This window comes from Psammomys obesus, unplaced genomic scaffold (assembly GCF_907164565.1).
Source record: "Psammomys obesus unplaced genomic scaffold, mPsaObe1.curated_primary_1811, whole genome shotgun sequence".
NCBI lineage: Eukaryota > Metazoa > Chordata > Mammalia > Rodentia > Muridae > Psammomys > Psammomys obesus.
The window spans coordinates 16,884,198-16,904,637 of record NW_026590062.1 but is presented as its reverse complement, the minus strand read 5'-3'; the positions used below and the strand labels follow the sequence as shown (position 1 = coordinate 16,904,637).

Genomic DNA, 20,440 nt, shown 5'->3' with positions numbered 1-20,440 from the left:
CTAAGTGGTTAGTGCCACACCAGCCACTTCTGGGATTATTGTCCCTGTGGGAGTGGCCATCTTAGCCACGTACAGACCTTCCTCCGTGGTCCTGAGGGTCTGGAAGTGAGATAGCCACCTGGTGCCATCATCTGGGGTGATACGATGGGGTACCCACTCCTGGTCTGTGGCTTTGGTCCTCTGCTGGCCTACTTAGAGGATGATAGATAGGTAGGTTGAGCACTCCATGTCCTTAGGGGCCTTTGCCATTCATTCCTCATGCATAGTGAGCAGTTACCCAGAGGTCACACTGTGAGGGAGGTGGTTGTCTACTAGACTGACTGTACCTCACCAGGCTGCCTGTTGCCAGGGCCAATGAGCTTTCCAGGTAATTGCAAGATGACCCTTCTTCCAGGGGAGTAGCTGCTACTAAACACAGAGTGTGTGCACCTCTTGAGTCGCCCTCTGGAATCTATTCCTCCCATGGAAAGGGTTCTGGGGTCACTATCCCATGTATTAACATTGATCTTTGGAAAGTTCCCATTAGTTAGACTAGGAGGGAGGTGTGTGTTGAATGACAGAAGAAATGCACCTCTTGGGAGACTGGAATAGGCCACCTCCAGATGGGCATCCATCTTCCTAGGGAAGAGTTTAGTCTGACCTATCCTGGTTGCAAATGAGTCCCTTTCTTTAGCCACCCTGAAGCTTACAGACTTGGTCACTTGTGTCATTTCCCCCTCCTCCTGAGCTGCCGCCGCAGCCTGTTACAGCGTTGCTGGTAGCCTGTGCTTAGAGCGTATGCTAACACCCACCACACAACATGCCTTTGTTGAGAAGCTGGGGAAGGCCGTCGGCCACGGGCTGCCCTGGACACTGTCCAGTTCATTTCCACCATCTTTCTGTAACTGTCTCGTCTGGCTCTCCACCCAGCACACCCTGGACTGCATGCAGGTATTCAGTGTGGCTTTCACTCGCGCATGTGCTCTGTGCTACTCTCCCTCTGTGGGCAGCTCTGAGCCCTGGGTCTGCTCCTCCTCCGACTCTCCTCCTCCTCCAAAGCATCTCAAGGATCTGAAACTGCAACAAGTACCTGGTATGGGTGTGGACCAGGGCTCCTCAGCCTGGTGCTGACTGAGGAGTAATACTAAAACACTTTCTTGGAGTGCTGAGCTGGCCCCGTGCACACATCTTCCTGTTGCTGGCCGGTGCTGTGAATTCAGATGACCGTGGGCAAGAGGCTGGGGCTGATGTTCCTTGGGGCTGGCGCGTGGTTGGAAGGGACTGGCAGTATGCCTAGAATTCCATTATGGGTCATCAGAATTTACTCCGGCCCCTATATGCTCTTCCTTCTATCCATTCAGAGCCAAGAGCAAGCTCCTTCCACAGGGAACAGGGTACTCTGCTCGTTCTTTTCACCTCCCCCCGGTATGGCTCTTGGTTCAGACCAGGGTCTGAAACTGGCCAGAAAAGGGTAACTTTTCTTGCTGCTAAATGAGGGGTTTCCAAGGGGGTTACCTAGACTGGTCATCATGGTATACCTGGGGTCTTGTCACAGATATCGATCCCCAGGCTCAGGAAGAGCACAGACAGGGCTCTGTCTTATGCAGCCCTGAAGGGTCCCATATGGATGGGGGCTGAGCTGCTTACAGAAGGTATCATCAGGCTAGCTGATGGGAAAGAGGGACGCTTGAAGTCTGGACCAATGCACATTCAGACGTCATAGCTGAAAACTCCTGTCTCCTGTAACCATCCTGGACCTCTAACCTAGCACTGTGGGGAAACAGGGAGACAGAGTCCCCCACACTACTTATCAGGATACCTGCTAAGGGTGGGTATCTTTGGAGCATGTTTGAACACCCTAGATGCCACCTGGGAGACTGTCTTTAGGGAGAAACACTGCTATGAAAAGCAGCTTGCATTCTGGTGGTGTCAACAGCATAGACGCCAGAGGAGGCTGAGTTGGGGCGTATGTTGTACGTCCATGCCCTCTGAATACCCACCGGCCCTCTAAATATTTGCAGGACTGATTTCCAAAAGGTGCAAGGACAGAATATGGGGTGGGGAGCTTGGTCTTCAGAATAGCTGAGAGAACGCCAGTTTCAGGAGTTGATCAGAAACACAGCGTTCATCCCCATGGTTCACTCTCAGGGAGCGACCGCCCAGAGCCAGAGCCAGAGTTCCCAACATACAGACAGCTGTGCCCTTCTCCTCCCAGCAGGTGAGGTGCGGCAGCTGACTTGCTGGGTTGCAAGGGAGCTCTAAGCCCCTAGCCTGTGTGCGCATTTGTTCCTGGCAGAAGGGATGAGTGTGCCTGGTGACATCACCTCTCTGGCACTGAGAAAGGTCGCAGCCAGGAAGATGTATGGCAGAGACTGCAGAGTTTGTGGGCAATGTTGGGATGAGAGCAAGAAGTCTTGGCCTTGAGGATGGGGCCATTTCCACAGACATCTGTTCCTATGGCAACAATGAGGGATGTGTGGGGCTCCATGTACTTGTAGGTAACTCTGCAGGCGATCTCTGCATATCCCATTGTCTTTAACTGGAGAAGTGCTCCTTACCTTCAAAGCTACCTTAGCTTGGACACTAGCCCAGCATGCAGCCCCATACCACTGAGGATGAAAGTCAGAGAAATGCCCGTGGAGGCGGCAGGGAGTCACGTCTTCGGATATTTGCCTCCGGCTTTTAAATGCTCTGCCTGCATTTGCAAGCTGCTGCACTTATTCCAATTATAGAACACTTTGCCATCTGCCACAGCCATGGTCGTGGTCACAGCACAGACCCCTTCATCCCCCACCTGCAGGTGGTTGTTCTCTGAGAGGCTTGGGCTGGGCCAGCACAGAAGAGAGGGTGGGCGTGTCCAGGAGGATGAACGCAGGCAGGCAAGGTTCGCACCACACAATGGCGGAGGTTCCACCAATGCTCCAAACAAACACCACACTATCAAAGCAGTAGCCGGAGCAGAACAGGGATCTGCTGTGTCTTTCAGAGTGTCCTAGAAGCAGGTGACTTACAAGCTACTAGACTCAGCCAGGCATGGTGTCGCATGCCTGTGATCCCAGCACTTTGGGAGGCAGAGGCAGGTAGATAGCTATGAGTTCAAGGCCTGCTTGGTCTACAAATCGAGTCCAGGACAGCCAAGGCTACACAGAGAAGCCCTGTCTCAAAAAAACAAAGCAAAACAAAACAAAACAAACAACAACAACAAAAACCTGCAAGCTGTCAGAGTACCTAACCAGTGAGTGGCCCAGACATTCAGCAGCAGCAGCAGCCAGGGAGAGCTGGGGACTATGAGCACAGAGGCTCCTGCCGAAGGACCAACACGGACACCTGGGGATTTGAGGCTTCTGTGGGCTCTTCCTCTTTACTGCTGGAAGCTGCTGAGGCCTGAGTTGGCATCCTGCCCTTCAAAGCTGTTTTCTCTGCTGTTGGAGGAGACACCAGCCAAGAGCTTGGGAAGAAAGATAGTGGTGATAGATCAGGGGTGGCCTGGCACAGATCCTCTGTACCGACTGTCTTTTCTGTCCTAAAAAAAAAAAAAACCAGGCTCTTCCAGTACTTTTCGACTCACAGTGGGTCATCCCCCAAAGCCAGGCCCACTGTAGCTCCCCCTGTGGTCATACTTTACAAAGCAAACAGTTGCTGACAAGCCCGAGAGGGGTCATTGGCCTGCTTGCCTCAGTTGGTTCCACCAAGACACCCCGGGCCTGTTGAATACACAGATCTCCACCATCAGTTCCCTGCATGCTTTCCAGAGAGAAAGCTGCAAGCCAAATACACCCCAGACCACCGAGTCTTCTGAGCAGTGTCTAGACACAAGAGTATTAAAAATCCTAGCCTGGCCACCATCTCTAGGACAGCAAGTTTTCATCATCCTGTGCCTTATTTATTCGTGTCGGGAACAGTGCTCAGATAGGTGAGCCAACTCCATGTTTAAATACTTTAATTTTTATTTTGTTATTTTATTTTATTTTGTTTCATTTTATTTTATTTGTGTATGGGTGTGTGCACCATGTGCATGCACTGTCCACAGAGGCCAGAAGAGGGCGTTGGAATGACTGAAACCCGAGTTACATACCGTTGTGAGTTTCCATGTAGGTGCTGGTAACTGAACCTGGGTCTTCTGGAAAAAAGAGCAGCCAGTGCTCTTAACCACTGACCTGTTTCTCCAGCCCCACATTCAAAAGCTTTAAATTTCACTAACCGACGCTATCTTTTTCTGTTCCTCACACTTAGGAAAAAGTTAGTATGGCTGTAACCCTGGCATACAAACCAGTCCCCTTGACTCTGGGGCCTCTGGGCTGGCTGCTTGGCAGCCTCTAGGGGCCAGTTAGGACAGGAGAGGCGGGCCAGACCCGATGGTCTGAGCTGGTCATGCTCCTTGGATGGAGAACACAAGTCAGTGCTCCCCGACCACCCCTAACTTTGGTCTAGTGAATCGGTCATTTATGTATGAGGTCATAGCTTCTGTGGTATCTGTGAACACCTCTACCAACCTTTTTATTCCGTAACAGTTTTGAACTCACAAGAGCTTTAAAAAGCAGCAGGGACAATTCTACAAGCCATACCCTTCCCTGGTTCCCCAGCACTAGTGTTCACACCTGTCAGAAGAGAGCAAGTACAGTACCTGAGGCCAGAGCAGCATCAATCAGCCGAGCTACAGCTGTCCTTGGACCTTACCACCCACGTGGTTCTCCTCTCATTGCATAGTTCTCTAGAGTCTGGTTGCCACCATGGACTTTCGTAGCTTCAGCCAGATATATAGAGACTTCTGCCACTTGAGGACACCCTCTCACGCTGCCCCTGAATGGTCACCCCACCCCCAAACCTGACAACCACTGACCTGTTCCCTAATGCATAGCATTGACGTTTTGTGGTGTGGATGGACAGTCCTCCTGCCTCTCCATAGTTAGGTTTGGTTGTGTGTGTATGATGCCCAATAGATGCTTTTCGAAGCCTAGGATGATTCACGCGCTGTTTCCTGCGTGTCCTCATACCCAGGAACCTCACCGGCCTCTGTAGGTACTCATGGCTCAGTTTGGCAATTTAGATGATCTGACGGCATTCCCCTCATGGGGACATTTGATGCCGGTCCCTCTGATGACCCTCCTCATCATGTAGGATACTTGAATGCCTTAAGGAAGAGTGGGGCTTCTAAGGCCCCAGGATCCTAATGTCACCATCCGACACATGGATTCTGGCCTTGGAATCACATCTGTCCTCACTCATGGATCTCCCCCTGCTTTCCAGAGCCCAGAGGTTTGGTTCCTTGCTTTCCTCTGAGGTGTTTGATATTTTAGCCAACCTCATTCAGCTTTTAAAAAGAGGTACCCTGCTGATTTTTTTTAATGAATTGAAGAAATTAATTATAGGCTTGGGATCCATTGCAGTTATTTTTAGAAAGCTGTGATCTCAGACATAAATGGTGCTCTGTTCCGGATGAAAGAGCTGAGAGACTTAATGCTTAGGGCATGAGGAAGAGGGAGAGGAGGTAGATGAGGAGGGGGGACACGGAGCAAGAGAAGAGGGAAGAGGTAAAAGAAGAGAGAGAAGGGAAGGAGGTGAAAGGGGAGGGGGAGGAGGAAGAAGAGGAAGGAAGGAAAATATGTAATGCTTTGCAAGAGGAGGGAGAGGATGTAGAGTTGGAGAAGAAATGAAAAGAGATGAAGGCAGAGGAGGAAGAAGCAGAGGAGAAAGGGAAGGGGGAGGAAGAAGACAGTCCACTTCTAAGCCCTGATCAATCCAGGCAGCGGACTGACTCATAGCCATTTTTTTCTACATTCCCACATGCCTGTAATAAAACAAGAATCTACTGAACACCAACTAGGTACCCACGTCAGTGTCCAATTCTTGGGGAGCAGCAGGAAACACACAGATTACACCCTCTGATGTTCCAATAGACACACAGCATTCAGGGGCAACCTGCCATACCTGCCCTGCTCAAGGAAGGAGCTTGCTGGCTGCCCCTTTCTTCCATGTGTTTGCCTGAAAGGTTCTTGTCTTTCCCTAAGTGTCATGGTGGTGTTGGCCAATGACAGTGGTGCCTCCAACCCAAGACCAACTAGAACTTCCCTGGTGTTGCTGCAAGCCGTGTTCTTCAGGGGTCTTCAGGCCCATGGAATGGGCACCCATTAAGGTGGCATCGTATGATGGGTTGGCAGCTGTGCTGTTCCCCTAGTCAGAGCTGTTTCAGCCTCATGCTCCAAATATCAAACAGTCGTGCCAACCACAAAGTGCCCAGGCTGCACGCAGAGCCTGGAACAATCCTCTCTTGGCTGGGAGCTGAGCGATGGCAAGATTTCTTGGCACCTGTGGTTTCCCCATGGTGGCCAACAGCCAGGCTGCCTGTGAGGCTGGGCTACCAGACACTGCTGTTCTGTGGAGGTGGAAGCAGCCCCTGCCATACACAGGCACACAGCATGTGCACACGCACATGCTCTTGAAACGAACACGTGGCCACCCCATGCACATCTCTATTACTGAATACCCCTTGTTGACGGCTGTCCTGCTTCTGCCGTGCAGTCCAAGGTCCGGGAGCTGGAAGAGAAATGTCGGGTGCAGAGTGAGCAGTTTAACCTGTTGTCCCGGGACCTGGAGAAGTTCCGGCAACACACGGGGAGTATTGATCTGCTGGGCAGCAGCTCAGTGGCCTTGCTGGATGTCCCATTGGCTCCTGGCAAGCTTTTCCCACAGTACATGAATGGACTAGCCACCTCCATCCACAAAGGTAAGTGGCAGATGTTTGCAACAGTTGGGGGTATGGCTAAGCATATAAGGATCATCCACAGCAGGACTGAGGACAGCGCAGGCTGTACTTGCCCTTATTCACACAGAGAATGGCTTGGATACTCCCATTCTCTCTGTGTTGGGGGGAACATGTTTGCGTGGACACAGGTGCACATGTGTAGGTGAGTGCAGGCACGTGGAAGACAGAGGACAACCTCTGGCTGTGGTCCTCAGGAAGTGTCTACTTTGCTTTTGTGAGACGGGTATCTCATTGGTCTTGGCTTTGCTGATTAGCCCAAGATGGCTGGCAAGTGAACTCTAGGGGACTGCTTGTCTCCTTGGCCCCAGGGCTGGGATTATGGAGTGTGCTGCTATGTCTAGCTTCTTGCATGGGTGCTGGGTGCAGGACGGAATTGCCCATGCTGGTTTAGCAAACACCGTCAACTAAGATGTCCCCTAGCCCCTCCCTCCAGATTAAAGGCTCCTACCTGTAATCCAGCATTTGAGAAACTGAAGCCAGAGAACTGCGGCCACTTCCACAACAGCTTTGGCTATAGTGTTTTTAAGACCCTGTCTTAAAAACAAAATCTCAAGTTGTTGATTTTTCTTTTTTAATTAGGAGAGCTGAATGCCAGACTTCCTTTTGTAGCTGTATTAAGATCATTTCCAATCTCTCCTGGTTCTTATCAAAATGGAGACATGTTTCATCATCATCATTATTATTATTATTATTATTATTATTATTATTATTATTATTGTTAAAACTAAGCAGTGCTCATTGCTCTGTGCCATGGTTAATGGAGTTCTTTCCCCCAGCTCCTCAGCCCTTATGTTTTTCCTTTTAGCTCTTGCATAGCAGGGACTGACAGACAACACCAGTGGCTGTTGCCCACACCCCTCTGGTTGTTTACTGAGCATAGTACACCCAGGAGGTGTCTTGATGCCAAGGCTGTGATGTCTGTTAGATGACAGGGCCCCATGAAGCCCTGCTCAGATGCTTGCAGGTGGATGGTGAGGTAGAAAGAGGCTGAGGCTGCTCAGTGCCCACTGGGGAACATATTCAAGCTGTGAAAGGCGTAAGCCAGCTTCTGTCCTCCTCCCTCAAAGAACCTGAAGCTTCCTGTGCTGCCTCCTAGCTGCTAAGGAGCCATGAAGATCATGCCCTCTGCCTGGCAAAATCCTAGGAGGTTTTTGCTGGAGCTGAAGGTTTCTTGTGGGGGCTAATTACATGGGCTCCTCTACTTGGCATATGCCCAGTTCTGACTCAGAAGGAATGCGAGTGTTTGGCACCAGCCAGGTGTGTGCTGCCCTGCTCAGGCATGATGCGGCTGGTGCCCCCTTGAACTTTTGGTAGCTCTGATCATCTACAGGAGACCTGTACAAGATTAGGCCCATTAACTTCCTATCATGAAGAGGCTCCTTATGGCCCTGCCTTCTTTTCGAGGATCTATAGACAATTTATGGCTGCTGTGGGAGGGGCTTATGAGACCTCATAAGGCTTATGTAGGCAGTTAAGTATTTCTGGGAGAGACATTTTCTTCCTTGGTGTAGCTGCTGGTAAGTGACCCCTGCTCTTCTAATTAGCACTATCTAAACATGTTGGTTCACCAATCTAGACAGGCCCTTAGAAATGTGCTCATGGATCACGGATCCAGAGCACGTGTTTCCTGACTGTGTTTGGGAACAGTATAGCACGATTAACTGCAAATGCAGTGTCTCAGGCCAGGACCTAAACCTATTCACCTTGCAGCCCACTAAAGCTTCTACACCTTCCCACTCAGCTAGCTACCTCTTTCTCCTCTGTGACATCATCAGAGTCCGCATGTGACTGGGTTAGTTTGGTCTGCGTCTTCTGGTGCCTGGATTATTTTTATTTTGTGTAAGTTACTCCACGTTCCTCCATGCTGGTGGGAGCAGCAGGATTTTCCTCTTTATTTAAGGCATTTGCTGGGTCACTGATTGTATTGGTTTTAGTTACTTTTTATTTCCTGATTTGTCCTGGGGCTCTCCTGTCCCTTAGTGAGGAGACCTCTTGATGAAGCAGTTCAGGAAGAGGCTGGATGCCGCAGGCAAGGGGCTTGCTGTCCTGAAGGCAGTGGAGGGCACCAGGAAAGGCCGTTCCATACTTCATGTTTGGGTCCAGATTGAAGAGTATGGCTTCAGAGTTCAGGTCAGGCCATCCTGGGTCAGTGTGCTCTCCCTGCAGCCAGGCCTGGCCTCAGAAACGCCCTGGGAGGACAGGGTGCAGGGACTTACCTTGGAACAAGAAGCCTCCTATCAAACAAGTTCTTAGCCATTAACTTGGTGCCCTTGATGATGTCACAGAAGGTGACACACACTCCATATTATAGTGCCTGGTTCTCTGCGCACATGCTGCACACTCTGATCTTTCGTGTCCTTTCCTGTTTCCGGTGTCAGACTGTGGGGGTCCCTGGGCCTCACAGCTTCAGTTTCAGGCCAACAGAAGCGAAAGACCCTGTACTCAGGACACACTGTCACTCTGCAGTTGGACCTTCTAGTGCCTCATGTCACATGTCATTACCATGCGTATGCTGCCCATGACGATCCAGACCAGGGCTGCACTGATCCCAAGCTGAAGGGACTAGGATATGGGTGGCTCCGCCATGGACATCAGAGAGAGTGCGGGGAAGACAAATGGCTGGTGCTGTCTTCTGATGGCCTGTCTCCTTCCCTCATCTACTCCTGTGTTCCTGGCCAGGTCACGAGGGCTCCACCGGACACTACTCTGTGATCGGTGACTATATCCCGCTGTCGGGGGCCAAGCTGGAGCCTCCGTGTGTGAAGCCATCCTTCCTGTTGCGATCCAGCAGCCCAAGATGCAGATTTGAGTCCGAGGTGAGTCCTACCCAGGGTCCAGGCTGCCTGAGTGTGCCTTTGACCCCGACTCACCTTCCTTCCCCTGCCTTCTTCCTTTTCCCCACCTGCCTGGGTCTTCCTTTGTTCTCATTAATTTTCTACACCCATGAATGACCATGTTCCAGGAAGTAAGGACCTACTGTTTGTGGGAAGAGGAGACCCTAGGTATTATGGGGTATGAGGACAGAGCACCCTGTTAGCAACTGGACAGATCCTGGAGAGGGTCCCAAAGACAGCAGAACAGGATGTGCGGATCTGTGATCAGAAAGGGAGGGGCTGTGAAGCCAGGAGGGGTTGTCATTGGTGCTGCCATATGGCTGAGACACCAGGAGCTTGGTTAGCTGAGTAGAGCTGGAAATTGAAGGGGGGGTAGGTGTAGCTTTGCTCACAGGAACAGTATTCGTATCTACGTGCATCACACAGGGTGGTGCTGGGGGGCTCCGAGGAGGAAGTGGTGTGGCTTGATTGATACCACAAGGGACCACTCTGTCTTCCACACAGAGAAAGACATTTCAGAGATGGGATGAGAGAGGAGCCTGCCTTCTCCAGGACACTGCTATTCAATTTCCCCTTTATCCTTCTGAGGAAAGAGTGCATGCTCCTGGGATTATTGCAGTAGAGAGCTCTGGGGGCATGTCCTTAAGTTCTGCAGAGCCCTTGACGGCAGGGGGCAAATATGAAGTGAGAGGGCTCTTGGCCTCTCCTTTAATGTAGGGCTTCCTGGCTTACTGAATGCCACTGGACATGGCAAATGTGGCCCTCCATAGCAAAAGCCCCCAGAAGCAGAGAATGTGGTCACCCCTCTCTTCCACAAGCTTCTTGGCATGACATTCAGGTGTCTTAGGTTATAGTACAGGGGGAAGGCACCCAAGTCTCTGCTGATGTTTAGTCTAGGATTCCCAGCAAAGGTCTATGGAGGCGGTTCCCATTTCACGAGAGTTTCACAGATTGGGCCGCTTTCCCGATGGGGCCCAGTGAAGCTGCAGGCCGACTTCCTGAATGTCACCATGGAAGGTGTCCTGTCACTGTGTTGGTGGTGGTGGGGGAGCATGCAGTCTTTAGTGTCACTAAGTGGAAGCTACGATCACTGCCTCACAGATGGACAATGACCGGAACTCTAACAACTCCAAGCAAAGCAGCTCGGGGAAGGTGCACCTGTGTGTCGCCCGCTACAGGTAGGGACGTGACGCCCTACCCCCGCACTGAGTGCTGGGGCAGAAGAAGCAGGTGAGAGGCAGCAGTGCACAATCCCCCCCCCCCCCGAATTCTCCCTGTTCTTCCCTGCCCCGCCCCCATCAACTGCTATGATTCAGTGTCTCAAACTGAGCACACAGGGGTTTGCTCTCTCAGCTCCAAAGGTCATGATGAACTAAGGCACCCCACAGTCATGGCCCCAGGAAGACTCTAGAGTGGATCTTGGGCCTTTCTCGAGTGCTGGTGGTCTCAGTGCCCTTTGCTTGTTGCTGTATCTAGTCTCCGCCTCCACCTTCCCATGGGCCCCTCTTCACTGTGTGTTCGTGTGTCTCGGGTATTAATATTCACCCTGGTGAGTAAAATGGCTTCTCACCTTGGGGACACGTGCAAGGACCTCATTGCAAAGGAGGCCATGTTCACAGAGACAAGGAACTGAAGCTTGTGACAGATCTTTATGGGGGGCAGCACACAACAGGTGGCAAACAGAATGCCCAGGGGAGACTGAGCCCAGGGCCTTCATCGACGCCTCTCATTTTCCACCTCTATAAGCTAGCAGAAATCCCAGGCATCACATTTTAAAAGTACTCAGTAGGGCATACAGTTGATTAAACAAATGCAGTTTCTTGATTTTTTTTTCCTTTGTGAAAGTGTACAAAGATATGTCATAAGGACATTTGCTGGGACACTGAATACATTAGCCAGGCATTAGAATCAATGACTACATGTGACATTAGAAAATGTCAATAAGTTTGGTGATCTCAACAGTGGAATACTACACATAAAGTAAAAGGCGATGGCAGACTTTAGGACTTATTAATAGAGTATGCTACATTGTCAGGCAGAAAATGTTGAGTAGCATGTATAACGTTGTTTTACCTCAATGAGTTAAAACATATTTAAAGACAACATCATTGGGCCGTAAAGACAGTTCAGCCGTCAAGAGCACTCAGTGCCCTTCCAGAGGACCCCGGTTCAATTCCAAGTGCCCACTTCAGGCAGCTCACAGTTGCCTGTAACTCTGGCTCAAGGGGACCCAGTGCCCTCATCTGCAGACACTGCACAAACGAGTGCACACGTACACACCCAGACACATACAGATAAAGAAACAAATAATATAAAATAGAAGCAATAGCATTCGCTTTCTTCGGGCTAGCTCATTACTTTGGAAATGTATTGTTCAGGGGAAAGAGACACTTGGGAACAAGATATCTGGACAAGATGTCCACAGACCCAAAGGGAACCTCAGTGGCTGCACAATTACCTTTCACCTGTTGGTGTGAGCTAGCCAAGAGGAAACTTGAGAGGAGGCATAGGATCTCCCTAGCATGAGTTGGGCACCATTTGTGATGTAACAGACATGAAGAACCACATGCCGGCAGACCCTGGCCAGGGCTACTAACGTGTAAACTGCTTCTTCCCGTAGTTACAACCCCTTCGACGGACCCAATGAGAACCCGGAAGCCGAGCTGCCTCTCACGGCTGGAAAGTACCTCTACGTCTATGGGGACATGGATGAGGATGGGTTCTATGAAGGTCTGTGGATTTGCTGCAGTTGGTGGGCACTGGCTTGGTCCATGCAGATGACCGGCTTGCCAGGGCCCTGGGAGATGCTTGCTCTCTGTTCTGTCTCTCCTTGTCCCCAGAGGTCCCAGCCTCCCTCTGTGATTGCCCAGAGAGTGGAGCTGGCTTCCTAGGTGTTAATGGCAATAGATGGTTGGGAGCCTTGGGCGTTCATCCTGGTAGAACTGTGGGGCAGCTGTGTGCTGACACTGATTCTGATAGATGCTCCTACTATCCATGAAGAATAGTTTGATGCTCAACCTCAAGGATGCTCAAGCCCCCTTTAAAATCATGTCATGTTTGCGCATAGCCTGCGTGCTACCTCCTATGCACTGGGACTTCTCCCTAGGTGGCCTCTAACATACACAGTGAGAACGCCTGCCAACAGCAGACTATAGATCCTGCAATGCTCTACCAAGAGAAACATTTAAAAAGATCTTTTCTGTCTTTTGAGGACTTAAGACTCTCATTGGTTTAAGGGTCCAGCCTCATACTCTGACCGTCCTCTCACATCCACTCACCCCCTAGAACAGGGGGTGAGTGGCAAGCCAGCTGAGGGTCACCTATCAGCTATCCTGAATAGTAGATATCTACATTATGATTCACAGCAGTGTCAAATTACAGCAACAAAAATAATTTTACAATTGGGGGTCACCGCAACACGAGGAACTGTCTTAAAGTGTCACAGCGTTAGGAAGGTTGAGAACCACTTCCTTAGGGTTTACAGACAGGAACTGGGCGCTGTCCACCCAGAAGGCTTCTGTTTTGTTGGCTTTTAGCCTGACAGTGGCACTACTGCCCTGGTTTCCACAAACAGCTTTATGGTTTTATTTTAATTTTTATTTTATGTATATGAGCATTTTGCCTGCATTTTAAGTATGCACCACATGTGTGCAGTGCCTGTGGAGGCCTGAAGGGGGCACTAGATCTCCTGAAACTAGAGTTGCAGGTGTGTCTAAGTCATGGTGTGGATGCTGGGCATTGAACCCAGGTCTCCTGGATGAGCGCCCATGCTCTTAAGCATTGAATCATCTCTCCAGGCCCCACTTTTTGATTCTAGATAGGAGTTTTTTTTGTGGTTTTTTTTTTTTTTTTTTTTTTTTTTTTTGGTGGGAAAGCCTCATCTCACCCTTATCTCTTGAGCGGGAGGGACTTTTGTTGAGTTAGTTTTCTCTTTTATGAGCTTGGATTGTTTCTCAGAGTGCCTGGGAGCTCTGGGCCTGGCTTTCCAGATGTCTGCTCATGGGAGGTTGTGTTGTTCCTGTGATATCATAAGCTGAGGCTGGGAAGGTGGGCAGCCCTCTCCCTGGGCAGCACTGTGACTCTGGATGAGCATTCCCCCCACAGTTCTCACTGCAGAGTCAACAGAATGCGCAGTTCCACTGGTGGATGGCCTGGTTGAAGCCTGAAATTTTCCCATCATGATTTATGCCCAGCTAAAGGCTCCAAGGGCCTCGCTCAGAGGGGTTTCAAAACTCAAGCTTTTCTGGTCAATGTGACAATGGGACTTGCTTCTGTCACACAAGTGCTCAGAAGTGCACAGTGCTAGGAAGTGCTCGGAATGTAGCCTGGCACACGGCTCAGTAAATGCCATCGCCACTGCCACCACCACCATACCCATTCCCATACTCGCTATCACCACCATCATAATTGCCCTCATCACCTCCCTCTTCGGTACCACCACCAGCACAAAGTCCATTAGCATCACCACTATCAGAACTATGATAATTGCCATCCCCACCACACTCATTGCCATCGTCGCCAGCACCACCATCACCATTTCCACCATCACCGCCATACTGTCGTTATTAGCGCCGCCACCTCCATCGTTATTGTTGCCATTATCTCTTCCGTGTTCCAGACTGACTTTGGTACAAAGGAATGACTGCCTTAGGACCCATACCCTAAGTAGAGGTAAGGAACAGGATGAAAATCCTAATTAAGTGCCAGACTTGCCCTCTATAGGCCACCTCACAGATTCCTGCAAGGCAGGGAGGTCAGGTGAGGAAGATCTAGGATCACCTGGCCTCTCTTGGAAGATAGACTGTGTGAATGGGGAAGACACAGCTCTTCTACATAGTTTCTCCTGGCAACTTCTGCCATGAGCATCCATCTGAGCCCATTAATCAAGTGTGTGTGTGTGTGTGTGTGTGTGTGTGTGTTGCTCTACAGAATCCACCTGCATAGCATTTGCTTATTCCACACAACTTGAAGATGATGACTCTGATGCCCAATCTAGTGTTTTCCTTTCCCATGAGGTGAACTCTAGGAACACAGTTGCTTCGGTGACTTACTCAGTAGGGAGCTACCTTCAAATCCCTGTTCACATGATCACAGGATCAAAAATGACAGGCATTTCTTCATCTCCCAAAGCCATGGATTTGGCGTGTTTGTTGGTCTTAGCATTTACTGAGCACCAGCTGTGTGCCAGCCTTATCCCAGTCCTGGGCATTCAGTCAGCATGAGTTTCTACTCCTTCGTGAAGAGCTTCCGGGCATGCGCTTGGTGTGCACACCCAGATTCTCATAGGGGTGATGGAGGAGAGCAAATGTGGTGATGGATGGGGTTATTGCAGACAGGGTCCAGAAGGACAGGTATGTGGACTTCCGGGACACCTTGCTTTGTGCCAGTGCTATGGGGCCCAGGGTCCTGGAGGATGGTGAGTAATGTCTGTCCTTGTATCCAACAGGAGAGCTTCTGGATGGGCAGAGGGGCTTGGTGCCCTCCAACTTTGTGGATTTTATCCAGGACAATGAGTCGAGGTTGGCTGGGACTCTGGGGAGTGAACAGGACCAGAACTTTCTCAACCACACTGGCATCAGCCTGGAGCGTGACAGCATCCTCCACCTTCACTCCCCAACTCATGTGGACTCGGGCCTCACTGACAACGGTGGGGGAAGTCTGGACGTGAACATCGACGACATCGGAGAAGACATTGTGCCTTACCCTAGGAAAATCACCCTTATCAAACAGCTTGCCAAAAGTGTCATCGTGGGCTGGGAGCCCCCTGCTGTGCCGCCCGGCTGGGGCACCGTGAGTAGTTACAATGTGCTGGTGGACAAGGAGACGCGCATGAGCCTCGCCCTGGGCAGGAGAACTAAGGCGCTAATCGAGAAACTTAACACGGCTGCCTGCACCTACCGCATCTCCGTGCAGTGTGTCACGAGCCGGGGCAACTCGGACGAGCTGCAGTGCACGCTGCTGGTGGGCAAGGATGTGGTGGTGGCCCCGTCCCAGCTGCGCGTGGACAACATCACACAGGTCTCTGCCCAGCTCTCATGGCTACCTACCAACAGCAACTACAGCCATGTCATCTTCCTCAACGAGGAGGAGCTGGACGTGGTGAAGGCAGCCAGGTACAAGTATCAGTTCTTCAACCTCAGGCCCAATATGGCCTACAAGGTGAAGGTTTTGGCTCAGCCACACCAGATGCCCTGGCAGCTGCCGCTGGAGCAGAGGGAGAAGAAGGAGGCCTGTGTGGAGTTCTCCACTCTGCCTGCAGGTGAGTCATATCCTCATGGGGGTGACCACAGGAGTCCGTGTTATCCCTGAAAACCCTCAAATCCCCTGGGAGGTGCAGAGTGTGGGTACCTGTCCATGGGTTTGCATTGGCTCTTGGAGAGCATTTGGGGCTGTGCCCTTAGCACTTGGTCCTATCAGGGGCTGTCATGTAATAGATGGGAGGGGGGTGAGGCCACCTCTGGGACTGAAAAGCCACACCCTACACCTCATACCTCCTCCAACAACATGTGAATCATGAATTGAAGAGCCCATAGCTTCTAATGTTGTCCCTTCTTTCTTGGTTTTGGTTATAAATAAATGCTTACTGATGGACGGTGCAAAGCATGAAGTTGTCACTGATGCTTCCACAGGGCAAATCTATCCTTCCCCTGCCTTCTTGGCTGTAAGTGGGAGGGAGTGTGCTCTTTTCCACCTTCTCCAATAATCTTGGGGACAGAACGCATCAGGCTCTGGAGGTCTACTCTGGTATAGACAGGATCCAGCATTCTCACGTCAGGGAGCTGTTGCTTCAGTCTCCTGAGTGCTTGTGATACCGGTGGCTGCTGTGTGCACCTTAGTAGGCCTCTGAAGGCAGAGGCAGCCCACACAAGGACACGGCACATACGTGTGAATATGTACTTATGGGTGTTTTTATGTTCAAGAGAATAATGAAAGACTTGGTGGTGTCCCATCAGCCCAGTGTACTGTCCTCAGGGAGAAGATGAGAAAGAAACCAAAGTAGGTCATGAAAACTTGGTCACACCCATGGACTGGTCCCTGGTTAAGGGAAGCTGTAAAGAAGTGCTCATTGGCCCTTTCACCGTGGGCCTTTTTTTGCAGCCTGCCTAGGAGAGGTGTTCTGGGAGTGAGGGGGAAGTTGGTCCCAGAGAAAGGGGTGCATGGTGACAGGGGGAGAGTGTCCCTGTTCATGTCTTCCATGAGACACTATAATGAGACCAAAGTGAGTCCTGTACTTGCAACCAGGTTCTTGTCACTGGTTTATGGTTTCTGCTGGCCACCGTTGCCTTGCTTCTGGCTCCTGGATGAATGGAAAACTATGGGATTGTTTATTCTTGGCCTTTGGGCACGGGAACTCTGTAACTGTGCACTCTAGTTAGCTTTAGCTGTCAACTTGGCACAGCTGTCGTCATGTTGGAGGAGAGCCCTGAGGAGTTGCTTAGACCAGATTGGCCAATGGGCATGTCTGGGGGAAATTGTCTTGCTTGTTAATTAATATAAGCGGTCCCAGGCACTGTTCCCTAGGCAGGTAGTTCTAGGCTGTATACGGAAGCCAGCAAAGTATGAGACAAAGAGCCAGCCAGTAATCAGTGATGGCTTCTGGATCAAGTTCCTGCTTGAGTTTTTGGTATGAATTCCCTCAGTGATGGGGTAAGTATAGAAGTATAAGTCAAATAAACCCTTTCCTCACCCAAATTGTTTTTTGTCAGTATGTTATCACAACAGAAAGGAAACTAGAACACTGCTCTTCATTAGAGTTTGACACTTGCTTTCTGCCCCCAGTGTACCCAGAGTTTTATCAAGATTGAATTAAATTTTCATTAGGTGCCATCTCTCTATCCATGAAGTCATGATTATTCTTTATTCAGTTGATGTGATGGTTATCTACTTTTGAATATTAAATAACTTTACACTTCCAGGGTTGAACTTTATTTAGTATTTATGGTTAGATGAGACTTGTTTTAAATGATTTATTTTTTTAAAATTATGAGTACTTTGTGTGTGTGTGGGGGGGTATGTATGTTTCCAGTTTTCCAGGGAATTAGAAGAGGTCATCAGATCCCCAGAAGCCAAGACTCTTCATAACTCTAATTATGAGAGGATTGGCTAGTTTCCAAATATTTTGATGGTTAAAAAAGAAAACATGTCTCTATTATTGGGTTTCTAATTTAATTGTTTCAAGGTTGGACAGAGTTTCTTGTGTGAGTTCAGACGTATTAAAACCTGCTGAATAGATATTGTCTTCCCTGGTGAATATTCCTGCTGTATTTAAAGCAATGTGTGCCTTGGGGCTTTGAAGAACACTGATAACACAGTCAAATTGCTTTTCCAGCACTCCATTTTCTCCCTAAGTTTTATTTGTTTGACCTATTAGTTATAGACAATAATTGTTTTTCACTTTGGTTTTTGCTTTATGCATTTTGGAGTTTATTTATTAGCTGCATATGTATTTGAAAGTGTGAGCTCAGCTGGGCGTGGTGGCGCACACCTGTAATCCCAGCACTCAGGGAGGCAGAGGCAGGCAGATTGCTGTGAGTTCGTGGCCAGCATGGTCTACAAAGTGAGTTCAGGACAGCCAGGTCTACACAGAGAAACTCTGTCTTAAAAAAAAAAGAAGAAAGAAAGAAATGAAAACAAAGGAAGGAAGAGAAAAAAAAAGTGTGAGCCCTCCCTGATGGTCTTTTCTTAGAACCAACAATGTTCTCTCTCTCTAATGGTCTTTAAATTTATTTTGTCTGATGGTCATGCATTCGTAGTTTTATTTTTTTCCACAGACAGAGTTTCTCTGTGTATCCTTGGCTGTCCTGAACTCGCTTTATAAAGGAGGCTGGACTCAAACTCAAAGAGATCCACCTGCCTCTGCCTTGGCTGGGAGTATAAGTTCCTGCCACTGCTCCTGGCTGTTTGGAGTTTTCCTAAGCTAGAACTTATATGTATTATTTTCCTAACACTTACTTTCGGCTTCTCTGAGTCCTTATACTTTAAGCCTGCCTCTTTGGAGAAGCGTGCAGTAGGATCTCTGAGTTGCCAGAGCCTGATAACCTGTGATTTTTAATTGGAATGTCTGTCTCTTTTACTTTTCATCATAGACTTGATTTAAGTCTATGTCTGCCTTTTTGCACCTGTCCTGTCTGTTCTTTACATCATTGTTAACCTCTTCTTGCTTTCTCCTGGGTTAACTATTTTTTTAAATATTTTGTATGTATTCCTTCATACAGGTGTACAATGTGTTCTGATCAAATCCACCCCAGCCACTCCCAACCCCAACTACAGAGTTTTCCAGATTATTTTTTTTATTCTCTGTCTTTAATAGATTTGGGGGGGGGGTAAATAACATATGTATTATTTTTTAGAGATTGGTTTTATACATATATACATAACATATTTATTTTTAAAAAATTTTTTACATTAATTACATTTTATTCAATTTGCACGCCAGCTGTAGCCCCCTCATAGCATGTTGTTTAAATGCCTAAAATTACAACACAAGTCCTTTAGTTCTCTTTTGATTTTGCTCGTATATATTTTTTGTTCACAATGCTGTAAGTACCTGTTCTCTATAGAAAAGGTCTATAGAATAATTACCATAGTCGCAATTTCAAATTTGAATGAGTTCATTAAATATAGTCAGTAGATGGTGAGAAGCATGGACAGGTAGAAACACATCATCAAATCCAGCCAAGGTGACTGGGGTAGCTGGACTGACCAGAGGCTTAAATCATCCAGCAGAAATGGACTGGGGAAACTAAGGCAGCTTGGATGTTCAGGTTGAATTTTCTCTCCGTGTATGAGCCCCTGGTCTCTCTCTCTCTCTCTCTCTCTCTCTCTCTCTCTCTGTTACAGAGTCAGGCCAGCCTGATCCACAGTGGGGATTTTTGAGGAAATTTTGAGCCAAACATACTTGGGTCTGAGATGGGGGGGGGGCAACCCCCCTTCCAGAGCCAATTTCTTAGCTCAAACAGCCCGTGATACTTCACAGCCCTTAATATGCTGTTTTTCTCTTTATTCAAATAATGATTTCTGTGAAGAATCTGAGAAAAATGGCCTTTCATATTTCCTAATGCATCTGCCATTTACACTGTGGTGCTTTTGCCTTCCTTTCTGCAGCCCGTATTCCCACCCACTTGTCAATTCCTTTTAACCCAGATGGGTTCCCTTTAGATTTCCTTATGCTTTTGTTTATCTAAAGTAACTCACGAAGTAGCCTTCATCTTTCAAATATATTTGCTTATGGAATTGGGTCCTGGATGACTTGTTTCTCTGAGGATGCCATAGTACCTTTGGTTGACCTGTCATTGTCTCTGTGATGAGCCAGCTGTCATTCCTTCTGTTACCTTTGGAATACTTCTCAAGGAAGGGCTTTGGCTTTTGAAGCTTATTCTGAACACACCTTCCTTAGACAAAGGTCACACATGAGCCACCAGGAAAAAATGGACTCTGATCCAGGTGAGTTTCTGAGATCTTGATCATAGTAGGATCCCATGGACCTGTGTCATTGGGGCCCAGGTACGAATTAGAGAGAATTCAGCTTCTAACACTGGGCAGCGGAGTGGCTTTTCTGAGCCTCAGTTTCCTCGTTTACAAAATGACTTGTGGAGAACTCCTAGTACTCAGGTGAGGAGCAAGTAATGAAGCATGCAAAGTGCAAAGGATGGCTGGCATGTGGACTTTCCCCAGTGTGTGGTTTCTCTTCTGGGATGCCTTGGACAGGTCTGTGACATGTACCGCCTTCCTCATGAGTTCATGAGCACATTCCTTCCAAACAGAAGCTATCTGGACTCTTGGTTAAGAAGTAGGAAATTCCACCCCAAGCTGCAGATCAACTCCTTCACAGCCACTGGAATGGCTTGGAGACCTGGAAAGTACT

General features: G+C 49.0%; 1 protein-coding gene across 10 annotated transcripts in view; it reads left to right on the top strand.

Annotated features, from left to right (window-relative positions):
- Rimbp2 (RIMS binding protein 2) overlaps positions 1-20,440 on the top strand; it is a 175,658-nt gene that overhangs the window by 120,589 nt on the left and 34,629 nt on the right. For all 10 annotated transcript variants that reach the window (XM_055605908.1, XM_055605904.1, XM_055605911.1 and 7 more), the window contains 5 exons: positions 6,499-6,703; positions 9,422-9,558; positions 10,678-10,754; positions 12,197-12,306; positions 15,023-15,835. In XM_055605908.1, coding sequence (XP_055461883.1) covers positions 6,499-6,703; positions 9,422-9,558; positions 10,678-10,754; positions 12,197-12,306; positions 15,023-15,835 — 1,342 coding nt within the window. The remainder of the gene's footprint in view (positions 1-6,498; positions 6,704-9,421; positions 9,559-10,677; positions 10,755-12,196; positions 12,307-15,022; positions 15,836-20,440) is intronic.